The 24746-nt window shown below is 39.7% G+C and overlaps 1 protein-coding gene across 9 annotated transcripts in view; it reads left to right on the plus strand.

Moving 5' to 3' along the window:
• The window catches only part of TNNI3K (TNNI3 interacting kinase), a 167137-nt gene that overhangs the window by 9203 nt on the left and 133188 nt on the right, over positions 1-24746 (plus strand). For 5 of the 9 annotated variants that reach the window (XM_065554047.1, XM_065554048.1, XM_065554052.1 and 2 more), the window contains exons 3-5: positions 3466-3551; positions 5516-5613; positions 8563-8673. In XM_065554047.1, coding sequence (XP_065410119.1) covers positions 3466-3551; positions 5516-5613; positions 8563-8673 — 295 coding nt within the window. The remainder of the gene's footprint in view (positions 1-3465; positions 3552-5515; positions 5614-8562; positions 8674-24746) is intronic. The other 4 variants (XM_065554051.1, XM_065554050.1, XM_065554055.1 and 1 more) reach the window with 2 other exon arrangements.

Below are 24746 nucleotides of genomic sequence, written 5' to 3' on the forward strand. Positions count from 1 at the left end.
TCTATATATGTGTCATATGGGGAACAGAAACTATTTTCTGCAAAGTCTATACTTGAGTATTCTTTGAAATTAGCTTCATTGTCTCTTTCATTCCCCCAGATATCATGTTGTTGGACTCTTTAGAAATGAATACATAGATTTTTCTAATTTTTTTCTATCACTTTTATCACCTTGAATCATAGACTTTAAGGTCAGAAGGGACCATTATGATCATCTAGTCTGACCTCCTGCACAACGCAGGCCACAGAATCTCACCTACCCACTCCTGTAGCAAACCTATGTCTGAGCCATTGAAGTCCTCAAATCATGGTTTAAAGACTTCAAGGTGCAGAGAATCTTCCAGCAAGTGACCCGTGCCCCATGCTGCAGAGGAAGGTGAAAACCTCCCAGGGCCGCTGCGAATCTGCCCTGGAGGAAAATTCCTTCCCGACCCCAAATATGGCGATCAGCTAAACCCTGAGCATGTGGGCAAGACTCACCAGCCAGACGCCCAGGAAAGAATTCTCTGTAGTAACTCAGATCCCACCCTATCTAACATCCCATAACAGTCCATTGGGCATATTTACCTGCTAATAATCAAAGATCAATTAATTGCCAAAATTAGGCTATACCATCATACCATCCCCTCCATAAACTTATCAAACTTAGTCTTGAAGCCAGATATGTCTTTTGCCCCCATTGCTCCCCTTGGAAGGCTATTCCAGAACTTCACTCCTCTGATTGTTAATTTCGTCTAATTTCAAGTCTAAACTTCCTGATGGCTAGTTTATATCCATTTGTTCTTGTGTCCACCTTGGTATTGAGCTTAAATAATTCCTCTCCCTCCCTGGTATTTATCCCTCTGATATATTTATAGAAAGCAATCATATCTCCCCTCAGCCTTCTTTTGGTTAGACTAAACAAGCCAAGCCCTTTGAGTCTCCTTTCATAAGACAGGTTTTCCATTCCTCGGATCATCCTACTAGCCCTTCTCTGTACCTGTTCCAGTTTGAATTCATCCTTTTTAAACATGGGAGACCAGAACTGCACACAGTATTCCAGATGAGGTCTCACCAGTGCCTTGTATAACGGTACTAACACCTCCTTATCTCTACTGGAAATACCTCGCCTCATGCATCCCAAGACCGCATTAGCTTTTTTCATGGCCATATCACATTGGCGGCTCATAGTCATCCTGTGATCAACCAATACTCCAAGGTCCTTCTCCTCCTCTGTTACTTCCAACTGATGCATCCCCAGCTTATAACAATAATTCTTGTTATTAATCCCTCTGTCTTATCCATTCCATCCCTTCTTATTTCTTTACAGTCTACCTCATCATTGATATACAATGCTACTCCACCACCTTTGCCTTTATTTCTGTCTTTCCCTAAACAGCACATACCCTTCAATACCTATACTCCAGTCATGACTACTATTCCACCATGTTTCTGTTATCTCTATAATATCCGGTTTCACTTCCTGCACCGGTAACTCTAGTTCCTCCTTTTTGTTACCTAGGGTCCTCGCATTCGTGTACACACATCTTAATTTTGGCTGTTTGGCTTCGCTCACATTCTTTACCCAATTAGGCCCAGACATTCTGCCCCCAGTATCACCTATTAGAATGGTATCTACACTACCCTTCCTCCTTATGTCCATTCTCATACCCACGGCTGTATCCTTTCTTACTTCGTTTTCTTCCTGGACATCTCCCAACCATCTCCCTCCAATTCCTAGTTTAAAGCTCTCTTAATCAGTTGTGCCAGCCTGCATCCTAGAAGTCTATTTCCTTCCCTACTCAGGTGAAGTCCATCCCGAGAGAACAGTCCTCTGTCCATGAATGCCTCCCGGTGGCCATACATCCCAAAGCCCTCCTTATAGCATCACTGCCTGAGCCATCTGTTGATCGTCATAATCTTGTCACACCTGTGTTGCCCTTCTATAGGAACAGGAAGAATCCCACTGAAGATCACCTGAGCCTCAATTTCCTTAAGTGTCTTCCCCAGCCTGGCATAGTCTCCCTTGATACGTTCCAGCGAGAATCTAGCCGTATCATTCGTTCCCACATGAAGGACAATCAGTGGATTCTTTCCCGCTCCCGTTAGGATCCTCTTCAGCCTCGGGTCCACATCCCGTATCTTAGCACCTGGCAGACAGCACACCCTTCTGTTCTCCGGATCAGCTCTGGTTACAGGCCTGTCTAGTCTTCTCAGTAAGGAGTCCCCAATCACGTAGACCTGCCTTTTCCTGGTGATGGTGCGATTCTCCGGTCTATCCCCTGTTCCCTCTGGCTGCAAGTCACCCTTGCAATCCTCCGCAACCCATCCCGTATCCTCCTGGGGCTCATATTTGGTGTTATCTCCATTGACTCTTCCCCTCTTCCTATAGGACTAGCTGCTCTTCTCTTCTTCCTTGCCCTCTCACCTTCAGCGACCACCTGCTGTGCCCCTTCTTCATTTTCCAACTCCGCATACCTGTTCCTGAGCTCTATTTCTCCTTCACTAGTCTGTCTTTTCCTCTGCCCAGTTCTTAGTCACATGCTTCCACTGTCCACTTTCCTCACCCAGCAGTCTCCCCTCAGAGTTCTTTGGTCCTGCTTCCATCTGCAAGTCTAAGCTTTTCCCTTCAGACTCCTCATGTCTTTGCTCCATCATCTGCTCAAACCCTCTTCTAAACTCAACCAGAGTTTCTACCTGCATCTCCAATCCTCAGATCTTTTCCTCCATCAGCTCTATCAGGTGGCATTTAATGCAGACAAAACTCTTTTCAGGTACCCCCTCCAGGATCATGTACATGCCACAGCTTCCACATCCAGTCATCTTCATTGCCCCTTCCACTGCTTGGGTCACTACCACTGCTGCCTCTGTATCTGTCATAGGCTTCCCACCTATATCCAGTAAATCTGGGAAACAAAACAAACCACAACACCACCTCCCACAGCAAAAAAAAAAAAAAAAAACCCCAACGAGCACCAAAACACTGCTAGAACACCACACACTCCCTTCACTAGCCTGTCTGTTCCTCTGCCTGCCTCTTGGTCTTCCCCACAAACTCCCCTTGCAAACTCCCACTCAAACTCCCCTGTTTACAGCTCTGTTTGCTGGCTACTGTGCTGCTGTAGCTATAGCTGAAAGATGGGGTGGAGGGGGAAGAAGGAACCTTTCGACTTATAGCAGTTTATTTTTCTTCTTAAAAGAAGCTTTCTTCTCCCTTTATTCTTATAATGTAGCTGTTTGTATATGTATGTATAGAAATAATGTCAAAATAGAAATATAGCTCAGGAAAAAGTAAGGGTTGGATTCTGATTTCACTTGCAACAGTAGAAATGTAGATTAATCCACTGACATCAGTGAAGTACCTCTGGATTTACAGTGTTGTGAATGAGTGAAACTATAGTGAGATTTCTCTTTGCAAATTTTTCAAATAAAAGAAAATATGCTAAAAGTTGAAAACTGTGATCATCTGTAAAATCTCTGTTTTCAGCTCTGATGAAGCCTTCAGCAAAGTCAATTTAAATTACCGCACAGAAAATGGGCTATCTCTTCTTCATTTATGTTGTATTTGCGGTGGTAAGTATTTGGACTTTCATACTCTTTAAGCATGTTATTTACATGGTTAGTGATTTGGTCTGTTTAATAACCCACAGGAACATTATATTTTTAAACTATTTGCCTTCTTTGCATTGTTCTTCTTGATGCTCAGGTAAGCATTAGTTACAACCGTCTAAACTGTAGTGACAAGGTGGAGTGGCTCCAAGTAAACTTTGAGCTCCTTTCTAAATTATTCTTCAATGTAGCAAAAATTCCAATCAACTCTGATGCATATTTAAGTACAGATGTGCAACTAACTTGAAATTAGTTGTTATGTTTATTTTATAATCAAGGGATAGTATTATTCTATATGAAATATATACATTATCGACTGGTATTAAGGTTGAATTTTTGATACTCTTTTCCCACAAAGATAAAAATTTCATTTTTGTAATATTGTGAAAATGTTTTATAACGTGGCGAATTAAAATAATAATAATCATGATAAAATAAAAATCAGATCTTCTAGCCCAGAATGTTCTCTGATGGGATTCTTGCAGATAGCAAACCAGGAGAACAAGAAAAGTCATGTGAGAGATCATCTAGGCACTCATACTGATAGTAGAATTTTCTACTCTGATCCATACTGCAGATCTCTTGTCCACACTGTGCTCATGCATTTTGCACTTGTTCCACAATATGCAACAGAGGTCAGAATTCAGAATCAAAGAGAATTGTACCCTAAGGCTTCAGTGCCACAGGGCACTTAAACATGCATTTAAATGCTTTGCTGAATCTGGGCCCAGATGTATAATCAGTGAGACTGATTATGCACCATTGAAATCAGTGGGAGCTTGCCATTAGCTTCAGTGCGTGCAAGACCTGAGAGAACACACCAGGATTGTTTTAGGCAGTTTTAGAACAGTCAGTTCCCATTAATGGCTAGATTGTGCCTGACGCTGACTGGTACCATAAGGGGATGGTGCCCTGCCACATGTTGAGAGTTCGTTAAGAAATGGATTATTGTGTAGTCACAATGTGAGCTAAATTGTGGCAACCCTGAGGGAGAGAGCATCTTCTTCTAGCATAGCTCTGCAGGAGACAGCCATAATGTGGACCACAACACTTAAGGGAGGGATAGCTCAGTGGTTTGAGCATTGGCCTGCTAAACCCAGGGTTGTGAGTTCAATCCTTGAGGGGGCCATTTAGGGAACTGCGGTAAAAATCTGTCTGGGGATTGGTCCTGCTTTGAGCAGCGGGTTGGACTAGATGATCTCCTGAGGTCCCTTCCAACCCTGATATTCTATGAGAGAGGTGGCAGGAGATGAGAGTGTCTTCAGGTTATGGTTCACTAGTATTCCTATAAACTACTATCCCTGTAACAATAAACTGTAAAGGCACTGGGTGGAGCATCACTTTTGGAAGGATCAATTGACATGGTAGGTGTCCAGGAAACCCAACTTGTAAGGCAGGGAGGGAGTCTCATGCTGAAAGAGGAGTTTGTGCTTTTTAGCACCTCAAATATCTCTATAAAGTCCTCCCTCAAAGATGTGAATGAGATTAGCAAGCAAATAGATGCCCAGTGCCACAAGTGTCCCTGTTAATGGCTAGATTGTGCCTGATGGTGACTGGTACCATAAGGGGGTGGTGCCTGCCACATGTTGAAGGTGTCATCATTTCCCTGTCCACTTTGGAGTCACTAGAAAGTCAGGGGATGCTAGGATGGAGAGCAATCCATTCCCTTCTCGTTGTACACCCATGCAAAGGCCACCACAGTCTACCATTTAATTTTAAATCCAAGTAACACTGTCTGTTACAAGGACTATTGCTTGTATTTTGAATACTGCAAATGTGAATAAAAGTGTTGAGATCTGACCTGCGCTCAATAATAAGAAACTGACAAATCTGTAGCCACACACTAAGTGTGGACGCTCTTAGCTGATTGCCTTCATTTGCATGTTCTTTTCTGTAAATGACTTCTCTTTCCAATTTTTATTACAAAGGTAACAAATCCCATATTAGAACTCTTATGCTAAAAGGGTTGCGTCCATCCAGGTTAACAAGAAATGGATTTACAGCTCTGCATTTGGCAGCTTACAAGGTAAATTAGAAATGAGAAGTCAGCATGTTTGGTAGTCTGCTCTCTCTAAATTACTAATCCCAATGAAAATCTTTATGCCTTGCATACAATATATAAGAAAATTATGTATAAATGCTTGCACACATTAAAATACTATGGACTTATCTTTCATGGATACTGTTTAATTCAACCTCACAACATGTCTGTGAGTTAGAGAAGTATTGTTATAATTATGGTTACAGAAAGAAAAACATTTTCACAAAAACTTTGCTGCTTCTCCGCCTTGTATTTTGTCACAATTTTGTTTCAGCTAAAGTTTCCCAGTCAGCAGTAATATTTGTTTATTTTATTTTATTTTTTATTTTATCTGTTGTTAAGAACTGACATTGTGATTGGCACTTAATGAAGCAGAAAAATAAAGACAACACCTGCCCCGAAGCACTGTTGTTATCCCCATTTTACAGACAGAGAAACTTAATGCACAGAGAGAGTAAGTGACTTGCCCAAAGTTATACAGTAAATCTATTGGCAGAGCTGGAACTGAAAGTTCCTGGCTTAACTTTCTATTCGCTCATCACAAGACTTTTCTTTCCTAATTATTGTAATGTGATCAGAGCCATCCCTTGGGTATGGCAAATCGGGGCGACTGCTCCAGGCCCCGTGCTTTGGGGGGCCCCGCAGGCTGGTGTGATTGGCCAGCACCGGGCGCAGTCGATCCCAGAAGTGACGTGTCGGTCCCGGAAGTGACAGATTCGTCACTTCCACCCCGGGCTCCGCATCCCCCCTAGGGACAGCCATGACTATGATAACTTGCTATTTCTTTGTTTATTTCCGTAATTCTTATACTAGTTTAATGTTATGACCACTGATAACAATTACATTGACATGTGCCAACCAAAATAATAAGGGTAATCAAATCTTATGCTTCAGAATGTAGGATGATGCTCTATAGCAGTCATAAAGAAAACTTTCACCCATGTGCAATGTTGCACAATTAGCTAAGTGCCTTATAGGAATTTTGTTGCCTTACTCTCAAGTAGAATGGTGATGATTTATTTGAGAAATTTTACCTTTCATTTCTTAATTAAAAATTATTTGCAAACAGATTCCAATTATTCTTGAAATTATTCATTAGATGGGACTAATTTCCGACTTTCTTTAGTAAATGCTGCACTGTCTGCTCACAATTTTCAATGCATACAGTGAAGTCAATGAAATTTAGGATTATACTTAAAGTTAAGCATATGCTTAAGTGATTTCTTGAATCAGGATCTTAGTTAGTCACCCAAGTCACACAATACTTTTTCTGTGCTCTGATTGGATTCCATGAAGCTAAGCAAACCATTGCAAACTGTGAATTTTGGAATCAAATATACAATCTGAAATTTCTTTTGCAGGACATTTGAAATGTTAAGGCTGCAGGATTTACCAACAGTTAACACACCATAGCATCTATTGTATTAAAATTATTGCATATGGAATGCATAGAGATCCCAGATATGATGGTGTGGTAAGTGCTGGTAAAGGATGACTTTTTAATGGCACTCCCTGTGTCTGGGCTGTGGCCAGATTACCTTGTGAGATGTGATGGGATCGTGGCAGAATTAAGTAGGCTGAACCGAGTTATCACTTGGAAAAGGAATTCTCCAAGGAATTCCTAGCTTAGGCCATTTTATTTTCAGGGTTTTTTTCCTCTCTAAATTCAGGTCAAAATATCACATCCAGTAATACAGAACCTTCTTCCATAGTCTTGGGCCTAAAAAGATTTCTTTTCTTTTTTAAATTAAAATTTGGCAAGGATGGTGGTGTTAGGGAATAGTGTAGTTCATGATCTCACATGGAAGTTGCTAATTGCTCCAAGAAGCTGAACACATATATTTTCAACGCTAACAAAATGGCTTGGGTCAGCAGTCACATCTCCGCTGCATGTTCTGTAATGCTGATTCATTCATGGTCTGCGCTCATTTTTGTATACAATACAGGGCGAGGGAGCTGTGGTGGCGGCACAAGCTTGAGCATCTCTTGCTGTTGTGGTCTTATTATTTATGATTTTTTTACTGTAGCACTTAGGAGCCCTAGGTATAGACAGGACCCCATTATGCTAAGCAGATCAACACAGAACAGCAACAGCAAAGAGCTGGTCTCTGCACCAAAGAGAGTACAATCTAAGTCTAAGACATGAGACAATGGATGGATACAGACAGATAGTGAAGTACAAGGAAACAATGGGACAGTACTAGTCAGAATGACAGGCAGTGTTGTGTGTGCTGCTATTGGATGCTGAATAGTCATTTGAAGATGTTTGATTTCCAAGATGGCTGACAGGGCCAATTACTCAGCTAATGTAAATTACCATAACTCCATTGGAGTCGGCTGAGGATCTGGCTCAATGCAGGAACAAGTCTAGTTTTGCAGTTAGAATAGGGGACTGGGAGTTGTCCTGGCTTCTGTTCATGGTTCTGCCATTGATTCACTGAGTGACCCCAGGCAAGTTACTTCATTTCTCTGGGCATAAGTTTACCCCTTTGTAAATGAGTTCAATAATATCCACCTCAATTGGATATTGTCCCTCGTAACAGTTTGTGAACTGATCTCAGAGTCTCAACAAATTATTATTATTACTATGATTTCCATTGCCATTGTTATATTTGGCAGGAATATAAACAGTGCTTTAGCCCATTATGTTGTCAACAAGGAGATGCATCCAAAATGCCAAGCTCATAAATTTGGTATTCAGGATACCATCCTGTGTATTTGTGGGATTTCCTTTGTAGATCCTGAGAAGTCCTAACGTGCCCTTCTTCTGGGTTTGACACTCTAATGGTTCTGATATTTAAAATAGTCCCTCTGAGCATTTAAAAATGGTTCTGAGGCGAAGTGATATTTAAATAGCTCATAAAATCAGGGAGAGACACAGCTTTCGAGATGTCTATTGGCCTAACAAAAACATTTGAAATGTGTGCATTGTAGGACAGTGCAGAACTTGTGACAGCCCTGTTGCATGGTGGAGCTGACATTCAGCAAGTTGGATACGGAGCTCTTACGGCGCTTCATATTGCTACAATAGCTGGTCATCATGAGGTACGTTTTTCCTCTTCTACACAGGAAATGGTGAGAGTGAATGGCATGATTAATCGGCTCATTTATCTTTTAGCATGTTACTGCTTAAAACACAAACAATACAGCACATCAGTAACTCAGTAAATCCAAGCTTCATTTACTGGCACTTCGTAACCCCTTGGAGAGGCTATTAGGATTAAAAAAGTTTCTCTTGGTTTGTGTGTACATAGAATACACATGAGTAAATGTACCAGGCATATTCATACATCTCCTGCTCTTTGTATAAAATGTCTTTAAAGTCTTGTTGGAAACCAGTGCTATTCCTTTATTAATATCAAAGAATTTAACAAAAGATTTGTGGTGACATGAACGCATATGAATACCCTTGGTGGGATCATTGCTTCCTCCCCAGATCTCTGTATGGAAGGGAAGCTCCTTTCCTGTGTGGAAGTGAGGGCTCTGTGTCACTGTCGCATCCCCTTCTCCAGATCCTGTAGATTATGCTCCACAAGCTTAGTGCATGTTCTGCACTCAGGGAGGGGGCAGAGATTTGGCCTACTCATATATTCTTATCTTAGAGTTGTATTATCTTCTCTGGGAGTTCTGTCTGGGGATCCCAGGAGCAGCTGCAGTCAGGGGAAGTCCCTAGTATGTGGATGCAACAGAGCCATGGAGCTGTTGAGGTCCAGCATCAGCCATTGCTTTCTATGGACTCCTGGGGTTCCGCCAAGCTTGGGTGTGGGCCCTATGGCTCTCCATCCCTGACAAAATGATCTGGAGGAATTCATTGAGGGGATCCTTGAAAGGATTTCTTCCTGCAGAATCTGCTCCTGAGGTGGTGGGGGGGGGGAGTGGGAAAGAGGAGTTCCACTGGAGGCTGTAGTCCAGCCCCTCCTTATCTAAACATGCTTTTAGTCGTGAACCTGTTAGACTATCACTTTCCAGCCTCATTTCAATCACTTCTCATATCTCCTTTGCGTTGCCCTGGCAACAATTAACTCACTCATTTATTTATTTTTAATACATTTCTTGAAGTGTTTAATATTATGTGTGCAGAATTACTTTTGTAATGAAGGATTCACAATTTCAAACATAATCATAAATGCTCAATTATTTGTGTTCTCAATTCTGCTGCTTAAGTTGAAATTACTGACTTTTACAAAACAACAAAACTAGGCTAACTTGTGGAAACAGACACTTCAGATTTCCTGAAATAGGGCTGCTGGGCAAGGAATGCAGGATAACAACAAGAAGTTACAAAGAAGGTAATATAGAGCACATTGGTGACTATATTCACAGTTGTGTAATCAGTTGTGCAGTCACAGTCACCACATTTGCATTCAAAAATATCCACTTGTTGGTGTCAATATAGGAATCATCTGTGTAACTGGAGGCTTCTGCAAACAACTGTGTGATGCAGTTAAGAAGGCATGTTGAAACTTTGGCCCATATTATATTAGGGTAGTATTTCTCAACCTTCTTCTATACTAGGGTTCTTCTCTGATCTAGCTGGGACCCACTAGCAGTTTATGGGAAGGACCAGGCGTTGAGACTGCCCTGGGGAAAACACTTGCTTTAGGGAATGGACTTTCTTTCTAAACCTGATATTTTTAAAAGACTTTTATCAGAAAGCAACTCAGACTTCAGTTCCTAGTAGAGAAGTGTCAACATCACCAGAATTAACACCCTGGTTTGTACTAATTGGCACCTTTGTTGGCATGCTCAGCAGAGAGGATGAAGACTGAACGAGCACAAGGTCCATCTAGGTTCATTCTGAAGCACACTGGGGCGATGGGGGTAGGAGCAGAGGGAAATGTAGGTGTTCTGCAGATAATGAGAGATTTTTTACTTCAATCCAGTCCTTTTTAAACTATTAAATTCAGAAAAAAACATAAGACTAAATAACTAACATTCCTCTAATGGACGGGGAAATAGTTCAGTGAAAGTACTTATTGTAAAGCAACAGTCATGATCTAACTGAACCCACAGAAAACAAGGAGGTTCAGAGGTAAGATTTAAACTCTGTCATTCATCCTGCATTGCAAACATCACCAAAATTGACAGAGCTGCCACTTGGAGAGTGTAACAGAACTGCTAGTCCCACAGGCTTTGAAATTGCAGAAGCAACAAAGCTGTGCTTATACTTACATGTGGCTGCCATCTTGGCCTCACTCCACTTGTGAACCTTTGAAACATTCCTGTTTACACTGAAGGCAAAGTCAGCTTAAATATGTCTTTACTATCAAACCAAAGTTAGACTCCTATCTCCCTTTGAAATCAAGGGGAGCATTTTCAAAGATATTTAAGCACCTCGCTGCATCTTTAGGTATCTAAATATCTTTGAATGTTTGGCACCATGTCTAACTCTGCTTATATGAACTGCTTAGCACAGTGAGGCTTTGATTCTATCTGGGGTCTCTGGGCACTAACATAATATAAATAATAACTACAGCAATCTTGTCCCAGGGAGGTTCAAAGGCACTTTGCAAAGCCAGCCTGAGTAATCTGCACTTCCTCAACATTTCCACTGGGAGTGGAAATTCTGTGCTCTGTTAAGCTCCGTACAGATTCATGCTCTGACCGTACTCCATAGGAGCCCTACTGGCAAAGGATGCCTGGTGGAGGGGCTGAATCACCATATCCCAGCCACTTCCCTCCATCACCAGCATCACTCACATTTTAAGATGTGCTGGCTGCCTAATCCCCCACTCCTCACATCTTGGTGTGGGGAGGGGAGGATGAGGGTGCAGTGTGCTGTTTCATCCGTCCACCTGGCCAGACTTTCTGCCATTGGGGGTCTGGGCCAGGAGACGCCAGTGCAGACTTTGGCTGATTCTCGCCTCACGTTTGTATTCTCTAAATATTTAGAAACGGTGAATACAAAAGACACCAAAATGAGAATAACTCCAAATGTTACTTTTGCATTGATTGATTGGGCGCTCGAGATAGAAGCCATAAAGATAAGTCACACGAAAGCCTGGCGTTACCTCTGAAATCTGTGCAGATGTGACAAAGTGAGAAAAAGGATAAAGCACTGTACAGTTAGTCACACACAAAAACTCAATTAAAAAGCTGTTATTCTTCAATGTTTCGGTCAGCAACTCCAACAGTTATCAAGGGACAAATCAATTTGCAGCATCTGTAGGCAACTGTTTAAGTCTGTGGATGGAGAAGCATGCTAATAGAGCAGACTGACATTAAATACTTTATTTTGAAGGTTAGCTTTTCAGGGACTAGGTTTTGCTAGTGGTTTTGGTGTTTGTTTTTTAGCATTACGTTCTTAAACTCATGAGACATCATGTCATTCCCTTCATTAGTCAAGTATATTCCTCGGTCTTGTTGTTTACTCACTAGAAATGCTTCCTAGCATATCCTGTCTCAAAAAAAAAGTTGCTGTTTACATGTAAAAAATATATATCCAATCATTCTGTGCAAGAATTATAATAGGCAAGTTAGCAACAGTCTTATTCGTTTTATGATCCTTTCATCTTCTCTGAAACGTGCTTTGTGTTTTGTGTGTGGACTGTGTGTTACTTGGTAATGATCTTATGTACAGAGTGATATTTTGCCTTGCTGGGGGGCATGGCATTAAGGGAATTGTCTGTATTCTTTAATGGAGCCCCAAGTATCTAAGGCAGAGATCAGCAACCTTTAGCACGCGGCTCGCCAGGGAAAGCACCCTGGCAGGCCGGGCTGGTTTGTTTACCTGCCGCATCCGCAGGTTCGGCCGATCGCGGCTCCCACTGGCCCCAGTTCACCACTCCAGGCCAATGGGGGCGGCAGGAAGCAGCGGCCAGCACATCCCTCACCCCGCACCGCTTCCCGCAGCCCCCATTGGCCTGGGACGGTGAACCATGGCCAGTGGGAGCCGAGATCTGCCGAACCCACGGATGTGGCAGGTAAACAAACCAGCTCAGCCCGCAAGGGGGCTTACCCTGGCAGGCTGTGTGCCAAAGGTTGCCGATCCCTGATCTAAGGTACAATCTGTAGTATATATTCTTAATAAAACAGTGTCTATCTTTTCAAAAATTCCATGTATATAAAGTAAGCCTGTCTGATCATATTATCTTATTGATTATGTTGTCTTCCTCATTATGCTGGATGCTCATTAAATTGGGTTATTTACTGGAGTCATTTTAATAGCTCATTATTTCCTATAAATGTTATTCACAGCTGGTACATTGCCAGGTAGACCTTTTATAGAATCCCTTTTTCTACCATAAATAGGCTCCAATGTTGCACTCAGATGTGCTAGTGTGGTTCCCTCTCTCTGTGCGTAGCTACATTGACTACACTATATCTTGATGCAGGATCAGGGTCCTATTTTGCTAGACAGTCCCATACAAACCATTTTTATGGACATAGGGTGGGCAAAACTGCACATTCACCTGAAACATTGTCCTTGTCATACCTGAACTAGTGCGTACCTTGTCACTGGTCTTTAAGGCTTTGACATCCAAGAAGAGGTGTCCTGGATCTATTTCATAGTCAATAGTAAAGGTGATCTTTGGGAATTGTTTAGTGAATAACTTTACTCTGTGCTGTACATCATTTTTATTGATGATGGTAGGGAAGATGCCAGCTATGTAGTATCTGTACAAAATTGGATGAGTATTAAGCTGTTCAGGCCCTGGACCTAAATACCAATCCAAGATTGCTGTAAGTTGATTTATCTATCCCCTGACAGTGTATTGAGCTAAGGACTGAAGCAAAGACTCTTTTAATTGAGATTGTGGAATAATTAAGGTTTGATCTTTATGCATTTTTAAAACATTAAAATAGGTGCATGTCACAGTACAGTATACTTGTATGGGTGTTATTCATCCCAGTGCAGAGGGACTATGCACCATTTTATTTCCATTTAGGCACTCAAAATAGGGTTTTGGGGGGACAGATATGAATAATTCTTAGGGGCACCTTCTTTCCAATATGGAACTTCACCTATGTCTGAAAATATACTATTTTAAAAAAATATGTTTTTCAAATTCAGAAGGCATATTAATCAGCTGTAGCTACAGATATTTTTATATATTAAAAATAAAAAAATATGTGTTTTCAGTTGAAAACTATGCTATATTGGTGTATAGGTGATATACTTAACGCTATTTGTCAGTCATTCTCAACCAAGGGTACGCAGAGATTTTCCAGGGGGTAAATCAATTCATCTAGATATTTGGCTAGTTTTACAAAAGGCTGCATGAAAAGCACTAGCAAACTAGTACGAACTAAAATTTCATACAATGATTTGTTTATACTGCTCTATTTACTATACACTGAAATGTAAGTACAATATTTATATTCCAATTGATTTATTTTATAATTGCATGGTAAAAATGAGAAAGTAAGTAATTTTTCAGTAACAGTGTGCTGTGAGGTTTTTTTTGTATTTTTATGTCTGATTTTGTAAGGAAGTAGTTTTTAAGTGAGGTGAAACTTGGGGTATGCAAGACACATCAGTCTCCTGAAAGGGATACAGCAGTCTGGAAAGGTTGAGAGCCACCGCAGTATGTGACTTTGGAACAAGAGACCCTATGCTTCAAAAATGATTTTCCTCTGTGGTGAAACTCAAAAGTAACAAATGCTTTTGATGATAATTACCGGATTTCAGTATTTATAGAAAATTGCACGTGATCAATCTAGCATGTACATAGTGTTGTTTTGTTGAGTGACCACTGCATATTTCCACTTCTGTGATTGGTGCCTCCTGGCATTGAGCAGTGGAATATGCTAGAGAGCAATGTCCTTGAGCCACTATCCCCCCATTCCTCCCCCCCGGAGAGGATCCTGACAGTGACTAGGGGAGTGGCCCCATCCACTCTTCAGTTACTTTTAAGTCACTGAAGATACAATGAACTTAGATCACAGGTAGTGGTGTCAATGGTTCACTCTTCTGTTTCTTTTTTCTTCTGTCCTTTCAAAGGCTATTTTCTTTTTAATTCATTAGATGAACATTAATAAAGGTTTCCTTAGTTAGGAGAACAAAGAGAAAATGGTACCTGTCAGGAATGGACACAGGAGCGGAAGGACTGCTTCACACACCCCTACTGGTAGGGTAGGCTCGTCAGGCCTAGTCAATTAAGTTTGGCAATGTGTGAATCCAGCATTGACCTTGAACATCAATGGGAGTTTTGCCATTGATTTCAGGTGGGTAGGATTTAGGGTGACCAGATGTCCCTATTTGATAGGGACAGTCCTGATTTGTAGGTCTTTCTCTTATATAGGCTCCTATTACTCCCCACCCCCTGTCCCGATTTTTCACCCTTGCTGTCTGGTCACCCTAGTAGGATTTCAATCACCCATTGTATTTGTTTGTGCTGCAGTCGCTCTTTGTATTTGATGCTGGGGGGAAGTGAGAGTGATTTGATTCAACCCAGTGATAAGAACGAAAGCTTACAGTCGGAAAACTTATTAATTTTAATTAAATCAACAAATAAGCTAATATCTTAGGGTACCCTGCTTTGTTGTTCATGTTTCAGGTGTACTGCAATGAGAAAAAGTGACTTTTAGTGAGTCATAGGAGCATTGTTCACCATCATGGTGGGATTATCATTGGGTAGTCTATTGATAAAACTCTTAAATTTGACTTTCTCACACTAATGGCCTACCTTGTGCATCAGACTCTGGTTCGTTTTTTATAGTTACTTCATCCTCTTCATCACAGTCCTCTCTGTGACACAAGAAATGTGTTCACTGAAGGAGTAGTCTGGCATAAAATCATTCACTGAGTCAGAGCCTTATGCTAGTGTAAGTTCTCCAACAGCTGCAGCAAGGATATGTTTGCAAACCATTATGAAATCAAGATGTTTTTAAATAAAGGTATACAGTACATAGCTGAGACAGAAAAGGATTATTATCTATTATTTATAGCTATACTTTATACTCAAAACTGTTGTTTACCATATAGAATTATAGTACCTAGACCTAATTTTTGCTATGTTGAAGAGATGCAGGGTATATATATGTGTGTACAATGTTGCACTTAAAATCTTTTGTCCATTTTTGGAAGATTCTGTTGATATGAGAGATCCCTTATACTTGAAGGGTAAATTACATTTACATCTACTTTAAGGCCACTTTACACTGCCAAAGAAGGGAGTTTTAGGGTAAATGAGAATCAGGCCCCAAATGGGGAATATTGTTGGACCCTGTGTGTGAAATATCAATTCCACAATAGAAGAAAGTGCCACTTCTGTATAGACAGAATGATCTAAAATGAGGATAGTAATGTGAGTGGAGAGTCCCTACCTCCGCAGTAATGGGTGTCGCTGAAAACCTATAAACATACACACATGCACATGCTCATTCACTAAACAATGTAGTCACATAAAAATTGTTCTGCCCTCCTGGGAGAAATTGCACATTTTTACTGGCTCCAGCAAGTTGCCCCAAAACTGTTGCCAGTAGTTATTTGTTCTTCCCAAGAGTGAATCTTGATTAAAGTTTATTTTAATAGGTGTTTCAGTGGGTTTGTGCACTGGCCTTTTCCTCTGGAAACGTCAGTTCAAATCCTGACCTTGGTAACAATTTAAACTGTTTTTGGTGGTCATGCCCTAGTCATTATTTGACAATATTGGGAAACTAGTCACAGTTTGGCAGTGTTCATATTGCCTGGGAGCAGGGACTGAGATCCATAGATAGAGCTGTCTGTGGAATCTTGCACAGCATTTACCTGCACTATGCCTGGTTCTTTCCAATATTTTAATCTACACTAAATTCACTGACCAATAATAAACAGAAAACAAATACTATGCAATAATTATGGCAAAGTTGAAAAAAACCCTCTATTTTAATAAGCATTGTGAAATCTCTAGAAATCTTCCACACATCTATGCAGATGTCTCATCCCAGAACTCTTACTTTCTCAAGAAGAGGCATCATTAAGGGAGATATCCACAGTGAAATTTTGAATAAAATTACTCATGATGGACATGACCCCATGTTTGCGCACTAATGAACGTGCTATTATCCTGGTGGGCTAAGTGGGTAAATTATATTCACTGAAAATTCAAAAGGTTCTTCTGATCATCTGGTCATCTGTTTAGAAGTTCTAAGAAGCTGTGTAGTGTTTCCCTAGAAAACAAATATATACCACCTCTAACCCTTACATGAACTCTGACACCACCAGCGTAAAGAATGAACGTTTCTTCCAAACTCAGGTTTCCTAGTCTGTGTCTACACTAGCAAGCTTACAGCGGCACAGCTGTACTGATGCAGCTGTGCCACTGTAAGATCCGATCAACATAATTAAACCACCCCCAGTGAGCAGCAGTAGCTATGTCGGTGGGAGAAGCTGATCTGCTAAGAGCATTGTGCACACTACCACTCATGCCAGTGAAACTTATATTGCACGGGGGGTGTTTTGCCTATTTTGTTACAAAGTAAATATCAGCACCTGTCAATCTTTTGGGTGCAATAAGTAAGAAAGAAGTGGCAGATTCATCTCTGATCCACCTTTAATAAAAATCTTGTAGCTATATAAAAAGTGGTGTGACCGTTGCAAAAGATTTTCTGATGTGACAGTGTACTGCTCAATTTGATATAAACTAGACCTAACTATACTTTCTGAAAGACATAGGAGGTGGGAAAAGACATACTGACAGACATGTCAAAAGAAATGTTAAGTAAAGTAAAGGAGGCCCTGAAATCTTGTGAGCTTCTAGTCATGTAGCAAATAGCTAGAGAAGTGCCTGAAAAACAAGCCAAGATATGATCCAAATATGAGTGTTCCAAACTTGTGGCTGGCCTCTGTCATAATTGGCTGAATTGTCTCCTCCTCACCTCAGATCTGGAAACCTGGGAAAATCAGATGCAGCCATGAATTTTGTGGCTTTTGACCATTTCTATAAATGTCTTGCTTCTAGGAAGAAGTGAGGAGGATTTATTCACAGGCTGGAGACTATGAAAAGTACTTTGCCGTTCGAGATAATTTCGAAATAAATCTAGAAAAGTCATTGTTTCCCTGCACACTTTCAAAGGTTTTGCTTCAGTTCAATGTATTTCAACATGCTGATTATCTCTCTGGCATGTGGACTGAATGCAGTGATGCTTGGAAATTCCAGTCCAAGTAGCCCTAATTTTGGAGTAAGTGCAGTCTTTCGTTATCAGCATCATGTGCACAAGTGCTGAGCAGCCAGTTTGAACTCAAGGAAAATAATAAGTATGATGGAAACTATATGAAGAATCTGCATTTGTCAAACAGAAACAAGAGCTGGTTTGAGCCAACTAGACCTTGTAATTCTTCAGGGTTTTTTTGCTTGTACAAAATGGCAGGACAGGACATGCAGAGGGAACAACTTGTCAATGTATTTTAAAAGATATAGTGAGAGCAGATCAGAAGTTACAGAAAGGCAATATAAAAGTTAGAATCACTCATTAGTGAAGAAATATTTATATATTAAATATAAATAATGGAGGCCTGATTGTCATTTATACTAAGACCCCATTCTACCACTCTGGCATTGTAAAGATGGCTTAAAACTAGTATAAATGTAATTTATGCAAACTTCCAGAGTGGTGTAAAGGGGCCCTAATATTAATGAGACACAAATAGGATGACATCCTGGCCCCATTGAAGTCAATGGTAAAATGTCCAATTACATTCAAGTGGCCAGGGTTTCTCCCTTAATATTTTACAACATGAAAAGCCATATTTTCAGTCTGGCCTATGAATATGGGCAGAAATATATTGCATTCACAAATCCCACATGTGCATAAATCAGATAATTTAATACTTAACATGTGTGGATGTTGTTGCATAAAATCTTTATGAACAAATATTGAAGCTGGGCTATAAATTTAAGCACATAATGTTGATTGGTTTCTTTATATTGCTTGCAGAAAAATACTGTGTATTGAGTTCAAAATCATTTTTCTTGCAAATGCAACTTTTGTCATTATTTCTCCTTTACTAACGCAGAACTATTTGTGGAGAGAAATGAATCAGCTACACTAATACATTTTGATTTCTGGATAAGAAAACAGATTAATTTACAACTTGCAGGTTCTTAGCTTTCCAGAATAGATCTTTCACATACAACTTTGAGTTCTTTCTTACTTAATTATCATTAGTTGACTAAAGGAAACAAAAAATCATTGATCCAATTATACATGATATTTCAATATATCTGTATCAGGATGTGACCTAACTTACTTTTTTTAAGCAGATAAATTGCAGTATGTGCTAGCGGAAAAGAATTTTTCAGATTAGAGCCCATATTTTGAAATTCTGGCCCTCCAAACCTCCATTCTTCTCCCCATTTCTGTCGTTTCCCATGTCTACTTCTGCCAATGTTTTTTCCCCTAGAAAATTATACGACTAAGGCACCAATCCTGCAATACACTCCTCATGACAGAGTTTATTAAAGGATCGAAGTGTTAAGAATAAGCCGGTGGGGGTGATTTTGCATAATTCTGTATTTTCTGTTGCTCAACAGAGAAATGCTCTAATGTAAATAATACATACGAGATGCACAAGAACATAAAGTAAATATGTGCTTCAAATCTGATCATTAAAATGAAGAACGATGAGCAGAAAATCCAAAATACCTTGCTTCATTTTACTTTTTCAAGTTGCTTTTTTAAAACTTTTGGGCCTGATCCTATGAGTGACAGAGCACCTCCTACAATGTGCAGAGTGCCCTCAACTCCAACTGAAATTAATGAAAACTGAGGATACTCAGCTCCTTGCAAGGATAAAGCCCCTAATTTGATGAGGAATCATTTTTTGCGAGCAATTTAGAAAAGACCCATTGTTTTCTCTGTTAGTAATGATCAGCTCTTTGCCAGAAACATCCTCTACAGAGAGTTGTACTCCATATACCTCATTTGGTTCTGTTGTTGATTTGGAACCTGAAGATTTATAGTTCAGATTTTGCTTTTTTTCTTTCTCTTTTTTTATAGATCTTTGAAATTGTCAGTCTGCTGAGAATCTCTTCTGCTAGGTTAAATAGCTTACTTTGCACAGAATTTCATTAATATTCATGGAAATTGGAACTGTAAAAAAACTGTAAAAAGTGCAGTGAAATGTAAGTCAGAGAGGGAAAATATATTTTTGACATTTCCTCCATTTCAATAAAATAAGAAAAAAATGTTATTTATTCAGTTAAATAAATAAAAGAAACATACACACCAGCCTATTATATATATTATTTGACTTTTCCATTTCTTGAGAAAAGATACTCATTATATTTCAGAGCCAGACAAAGAGCAACTGGAGAATCTAGCTTTGATTCTCAGTTCTGCTGCAGGGCCAGTTTGTGACCTTGGCTCAATCTCCACACCTCCTGAAACCACGATGGTAATCACCTCGATAAAACTGGGAGATTGAAGGACACTGCTGTAAATAAGATGTTCCAACTCAGCTGAGCCAGCTTGGTACATAAATATTTCATCTTCTCTGTGATTTTGTGTCATATTTGTTTACTTTAGCAAAACTAGTTTGCTGGTTTGTTTTATTGTTTAGTGGACATTTTCAGAGCACGATCCCGGGACTGGAGTCCTCAGTGGGAAGTGTACAAAATTAGAGAAATATAAGAGATGCTGGAAACCAAATTAGATACCCAGATGAGTTTTAAAAAACTGTTCCTAAGCTTGGTGTTTTAAAAACATTAAATGTTTCCAGCCCAGAGAGGTCACTGCTGAATTAATAATACATTTTTAATATGCATTGATGTGATATCCAATATTTCCACACTGAAAAACTAATATTGTGGCCTATTTCATTTTATAAATTAAAATTGGCATTTGCAGATTACAGTGCAGAAAGGTTTGTGAACTGAGCTGAGATTCCAGTTGGGACAGAGGAGTGTTATTTCATTTTGCCACATGTACAGTTGACACTCTAATGAGTGAATGCATTTGTTTTCTTGCAACAAGGACTTGTTGGTAAACACAGAGTTTGTTTTATAAGGACAGCTTTCAAAGAATAAAATATAGATTTTCACATATAAATCCTGTTTTACAATGGAATATTTTTCCTCTCTAGTTTTCACTTGAATGAGTTTTATTACTAGTTATGGGTGAACCTCAAACAACTTGAGAAACCTTGGAAAGTTTACGTATTTATTTGAAACTTTTCTGAATATTTCAAAGTCCTCATTTTCCTTCATCTTTCTCACCATTCCACACTAATCCTTCCAACTTCTACACTTACATATTTTCCCTTCCTCCTAATTCTATTTTTCTCCTGATTTCCAGTCTCAAGCATCTCCAGTTTCCTCTACCTGACATCCAGTATGCCCCCTCCCTTTCATATGTCATGAATGGAGAGGTCTAGTCTGAAGTTTTATTGTATTTCTCTGTTACAGTCTGGCTGGCTAGAAAAATCTAATCTCATGAATTCAAGGACACTGAATCTTCATAGCCCTGCAACTTGTCTGAAACTTTTTTGTAGTCATTTATGCTGGTGCAAAGTCAGTGTAAAATGCTACCATACCAGGATAGTAGGTCTATACCCACTTTGCATAGATATAGATGACTACACAAATTGCAGGGCAATGGTGAATCAAGCCTAGGTCTTCTCCTGAATTTGCTTTTGTCTGAACCCTGAGGAGTGGGAGGAGAGATACCTGAATTAATGAGACTTGATAGAGATTTTAGCAGAAATTGTCCAGTCCCCCGGATGGATTTGGTTAAAGGAGGCCTATCGCAGATTAGGAGATGGAGAGTTGTCCATCTGTTCTTATCTTTAAAAAGGTTCAGTTATGATTTAGATTAAGACCCTTCTTTTCTGCAGAACCAGTTCACCTGTTCCTAATCATTACACTCTTGAACCTAATTGTGAAAGCATGTTTGCTGCAAAACAAGATGGAAACTATGCATTTCCAGTTCTCTAGTGTCCAAAATAGCACAGAGATGAAATCATACGTTAGCCAGATCCTGCCAAATGATGTGGGAGCCTTGCATCTCCCTTACAGTTTCACATAAGCAAACCTCTTTTACTTGGACTTCTCTTGCTTTCTTCAGAGTTGATCAAACATCAGCTACAACAAGATAATATGATCAGTTTTTAAGGTGGTATTCTTATGATGAAGGGTCTGTCTATTTTGGGGGGAGGGGAGAATGTTTTTTCAACTGAGTTAGCTCGCTCAGTTGAACAAGTTTAACATGATTGTAAAGCCTCCTTAACACCCATGCAGACACAGTTTAACATCATCAAAGCTGTGTGACCTAGTTGTGTGGTAGTCTAGCTGGAAGCCTAGTTGTTTCAAAAATGCCTCCAGCTGCACTGCTGTAGCATTTTAAGTGTTGACATACCCCTAGAATTTGAAGTCCTTGTGTCTCTTTTGAAAATGAGACTTGGGCTCATAAGACATAACACCCTCCATGTCTGTATGAGTGTTAAGGGAGCTTCCACCTTGGCTACAACACAGCCAGCAAACACAACTGAAAAGGTGTTAAACTGTGTCTACATGGGTAATAAGGGAGTTTCAACTAGTTTGACTGAGCCTCCATCCCATCTACTCAGCCCAAGAGTCTGCCTTTTGAAGCAAATTGACTCTTGTAATGTAATGTCTTTAAACCAACAGGTCAAAGCAATTGAGATGTTTCAAAAATATAGTTTCATTAATTAAATGATGAGGGCAAGACAATTGTTTTCCCATAACGTATCACAAAGTCACTTAAACCGTTCTATGTATAATATCTTCGGATAAGAAAACAAAACGCCTCAGTTCCTTGGCTACCTGCTTTGGAAGGAGAAACCATTCTTGTATTACGAATGGAAATCAGTACCTGCATTTTTCATTACTGATTTTATCTGTGACCCAACTGTATTTATCTTATCTATTCCAATGAGGTTAGGAAAACATACAGATAGACTTGGGGACAGAAGACAGAATTGAGACACACTAACAAAAAAGAATATGTTGAAACATTTCAATAGACTTCTTCCTTAGTTAGACAACTCCTTTAATTGTATCTTACATCTGTCAACTAGTGTTTCACAACCATTTGGAAACTTCTTTAGGCATTTACTGCTTCATTCTGTTCAAGGTTAATTCTACAATTCTTACAGACCAGCAAAGAGTTAAGAGACTTGCCAGTTTTGTGCAAAGGATCTTTACAGGACATGACTGATTATATCTATATCTGCTAATTTGGAAAGAATTAGGCCAGTGCTTGATGCTCCTCTTATTTAGGTTTTAATGACTTAATTAATAAAGAAGCCCGGAAAAGCATTGCAGATACTTTAGATGTGTTAACACAGGGATATACATAGGCTAATGCTGATGCATATGGCTTAATTGTTGAAGTTGTCTTTCTCATTTTAATTTTACCTACTAGAAAGTCAATATCCATTGATTTAATTTTGTTAGAAGAATTCTTATCTCCTGCCCTTCTCCAAGCGACAAAATCTTTATGTGGTCTATCTTATGTTCCATTTGTTGACTCTCTCTAACCTTCAAAGTTACCTTAATTAACAGTCTCTGTTTGAAGTGGACATAATTTACTTGAATTTTTAAAAAGCTTTGGATAATGCCTTTCATAAAAGACTATTAAGGTAAATAACAAGAGGGTAAAGGGAAAAGTCATGTTGTGAATTAAAAACTGGTTAAGCAAGAAGAAATAGAAATAGAGTCGTACTGAATGATTACTCTTCAGAGTGGAAAGCAAGTTAATAGTGGGGCACCACGAGGGTCAGTCTTATTTAATAAACTAAAGCTTTGGAGGAGAAAGTGGGTAATAAGCTGCTGAAGATTGCTGATTGCACTAAGTATTTTCAATTAGTTAAGAAAAATTGTGAGAAACTGCGGACATTTTTAAATTAGAGATGGATCCGTTGCAGTTCAGGGCAATGATGGGTGACCTCAGTAGGCCAAAGTCCTTCCATCTCATCTCAGAAAGAATTGGGTCCTCCCTTGAACAGAAGGTCCTGTCCGTTTTCTTAGTCAGAAAGAAGGGCATGAGTCAGTCTAAACTCAGGTTACTGATCCAAAAGTTTTTTCTTTGTCTGTTGGTCTCTGGAGAATCTAGTTTCAACTAGTATTTGCAAGCTTCTCCGGGTGGTACTTCTCCGGAGGTGTTACAATGCAATTGAATTTGCCTATGCACTCCCATTCCCCCACTGTTCTTAATTCCTGGAGAAGCTGTGATCAGTCTTCCCCCTACAATTATGTACAATCCCTAGCCCACAATGATCCATAACCTTAATACAGTAAAATCTCCAACAATATTGCAGGAAATTACCATATGCATTATAGGATCAAAACTGGAATCTCAGATCTAATTCCCTTTGAATATTGGGTTGTAAGGATGCAAATCTCCGCTCTTACGATTTTCCTTCTGGTTCAAATCTAAAACCAGAAAGGACCTAGCTTCTGATTTGGTTCAAATACAGGCAAAATCTCGTAGGAATGCAATTCTTGTGTGATTTTTTTTTTTTTTTGTCAGTAATGATGATTTAGCTAATACTTGTGTAGTGCTTTTAATCCAGAGATTTCAAGGTGCTTTACAATTCCCCGATGGTGATAGATGATGAAACTGAGACACTTAGCAGTTAAGGCTCAGTTTTTCCAAACTGGCTTATAATTTGGGTACCTTTAAATGCCTTTGGTCTAATTTCCACAAGTACTGAACACCCACAACTCCAAATGAAATCAGTGGGAGCTTCTCTCTCAGATCTGCATGAAAACTTCCTGTGATGTAAGAGTCAAACCTTTATTCACAGTGCCTTCCTAAAGAAAGAAAGTGCGCTCTCTCTCTCTGCTGTTTATATGAGGTTCTGAAACTATCTTCTAATCCAAAACTCTCTTGGAAGCACAAGCCTACCCATATAGATCATCCCAGAATTTACAATTCCTGAGAGTAATTAAAAGCTTTGGTGTTTTTTCTAAGCTTCCATTCTTCTCTCTTACAAGGATTACTGTCTGTTAATCTAACAATGTTGTTTCTCTGTCTCCCCCTTCTTATCATTTATGGGTGAGTGAGATGAGTCACAAGAAGCTCCATTGAAGTCAGTGGAGCTATATTGAGTTACCCCTGCTGGAGATCAGGCTAAGGACTTTAGACCCCTAAATGAATGAATCCCCCAAGATACATGGGGCTCTCAGAGGATATTCCAGAGGAAAGCATCTTCCATAAAGAGTCAAGTTGCT

This window comes from Chrysemys picta, chromosome 8, assembly GCF_011386835.1.
Source record: "Chrysemys picta bellii isolate R12L10 chromosome 8, ASM1138683v2, whole genome shotgun sequence".
Classification (NCBI taxonomy): domain Eukaryota; kingdom Metazoa; phylum Chordata; order Testudines; family Emydidae; genus Chrysemys; species Chrysemys picta.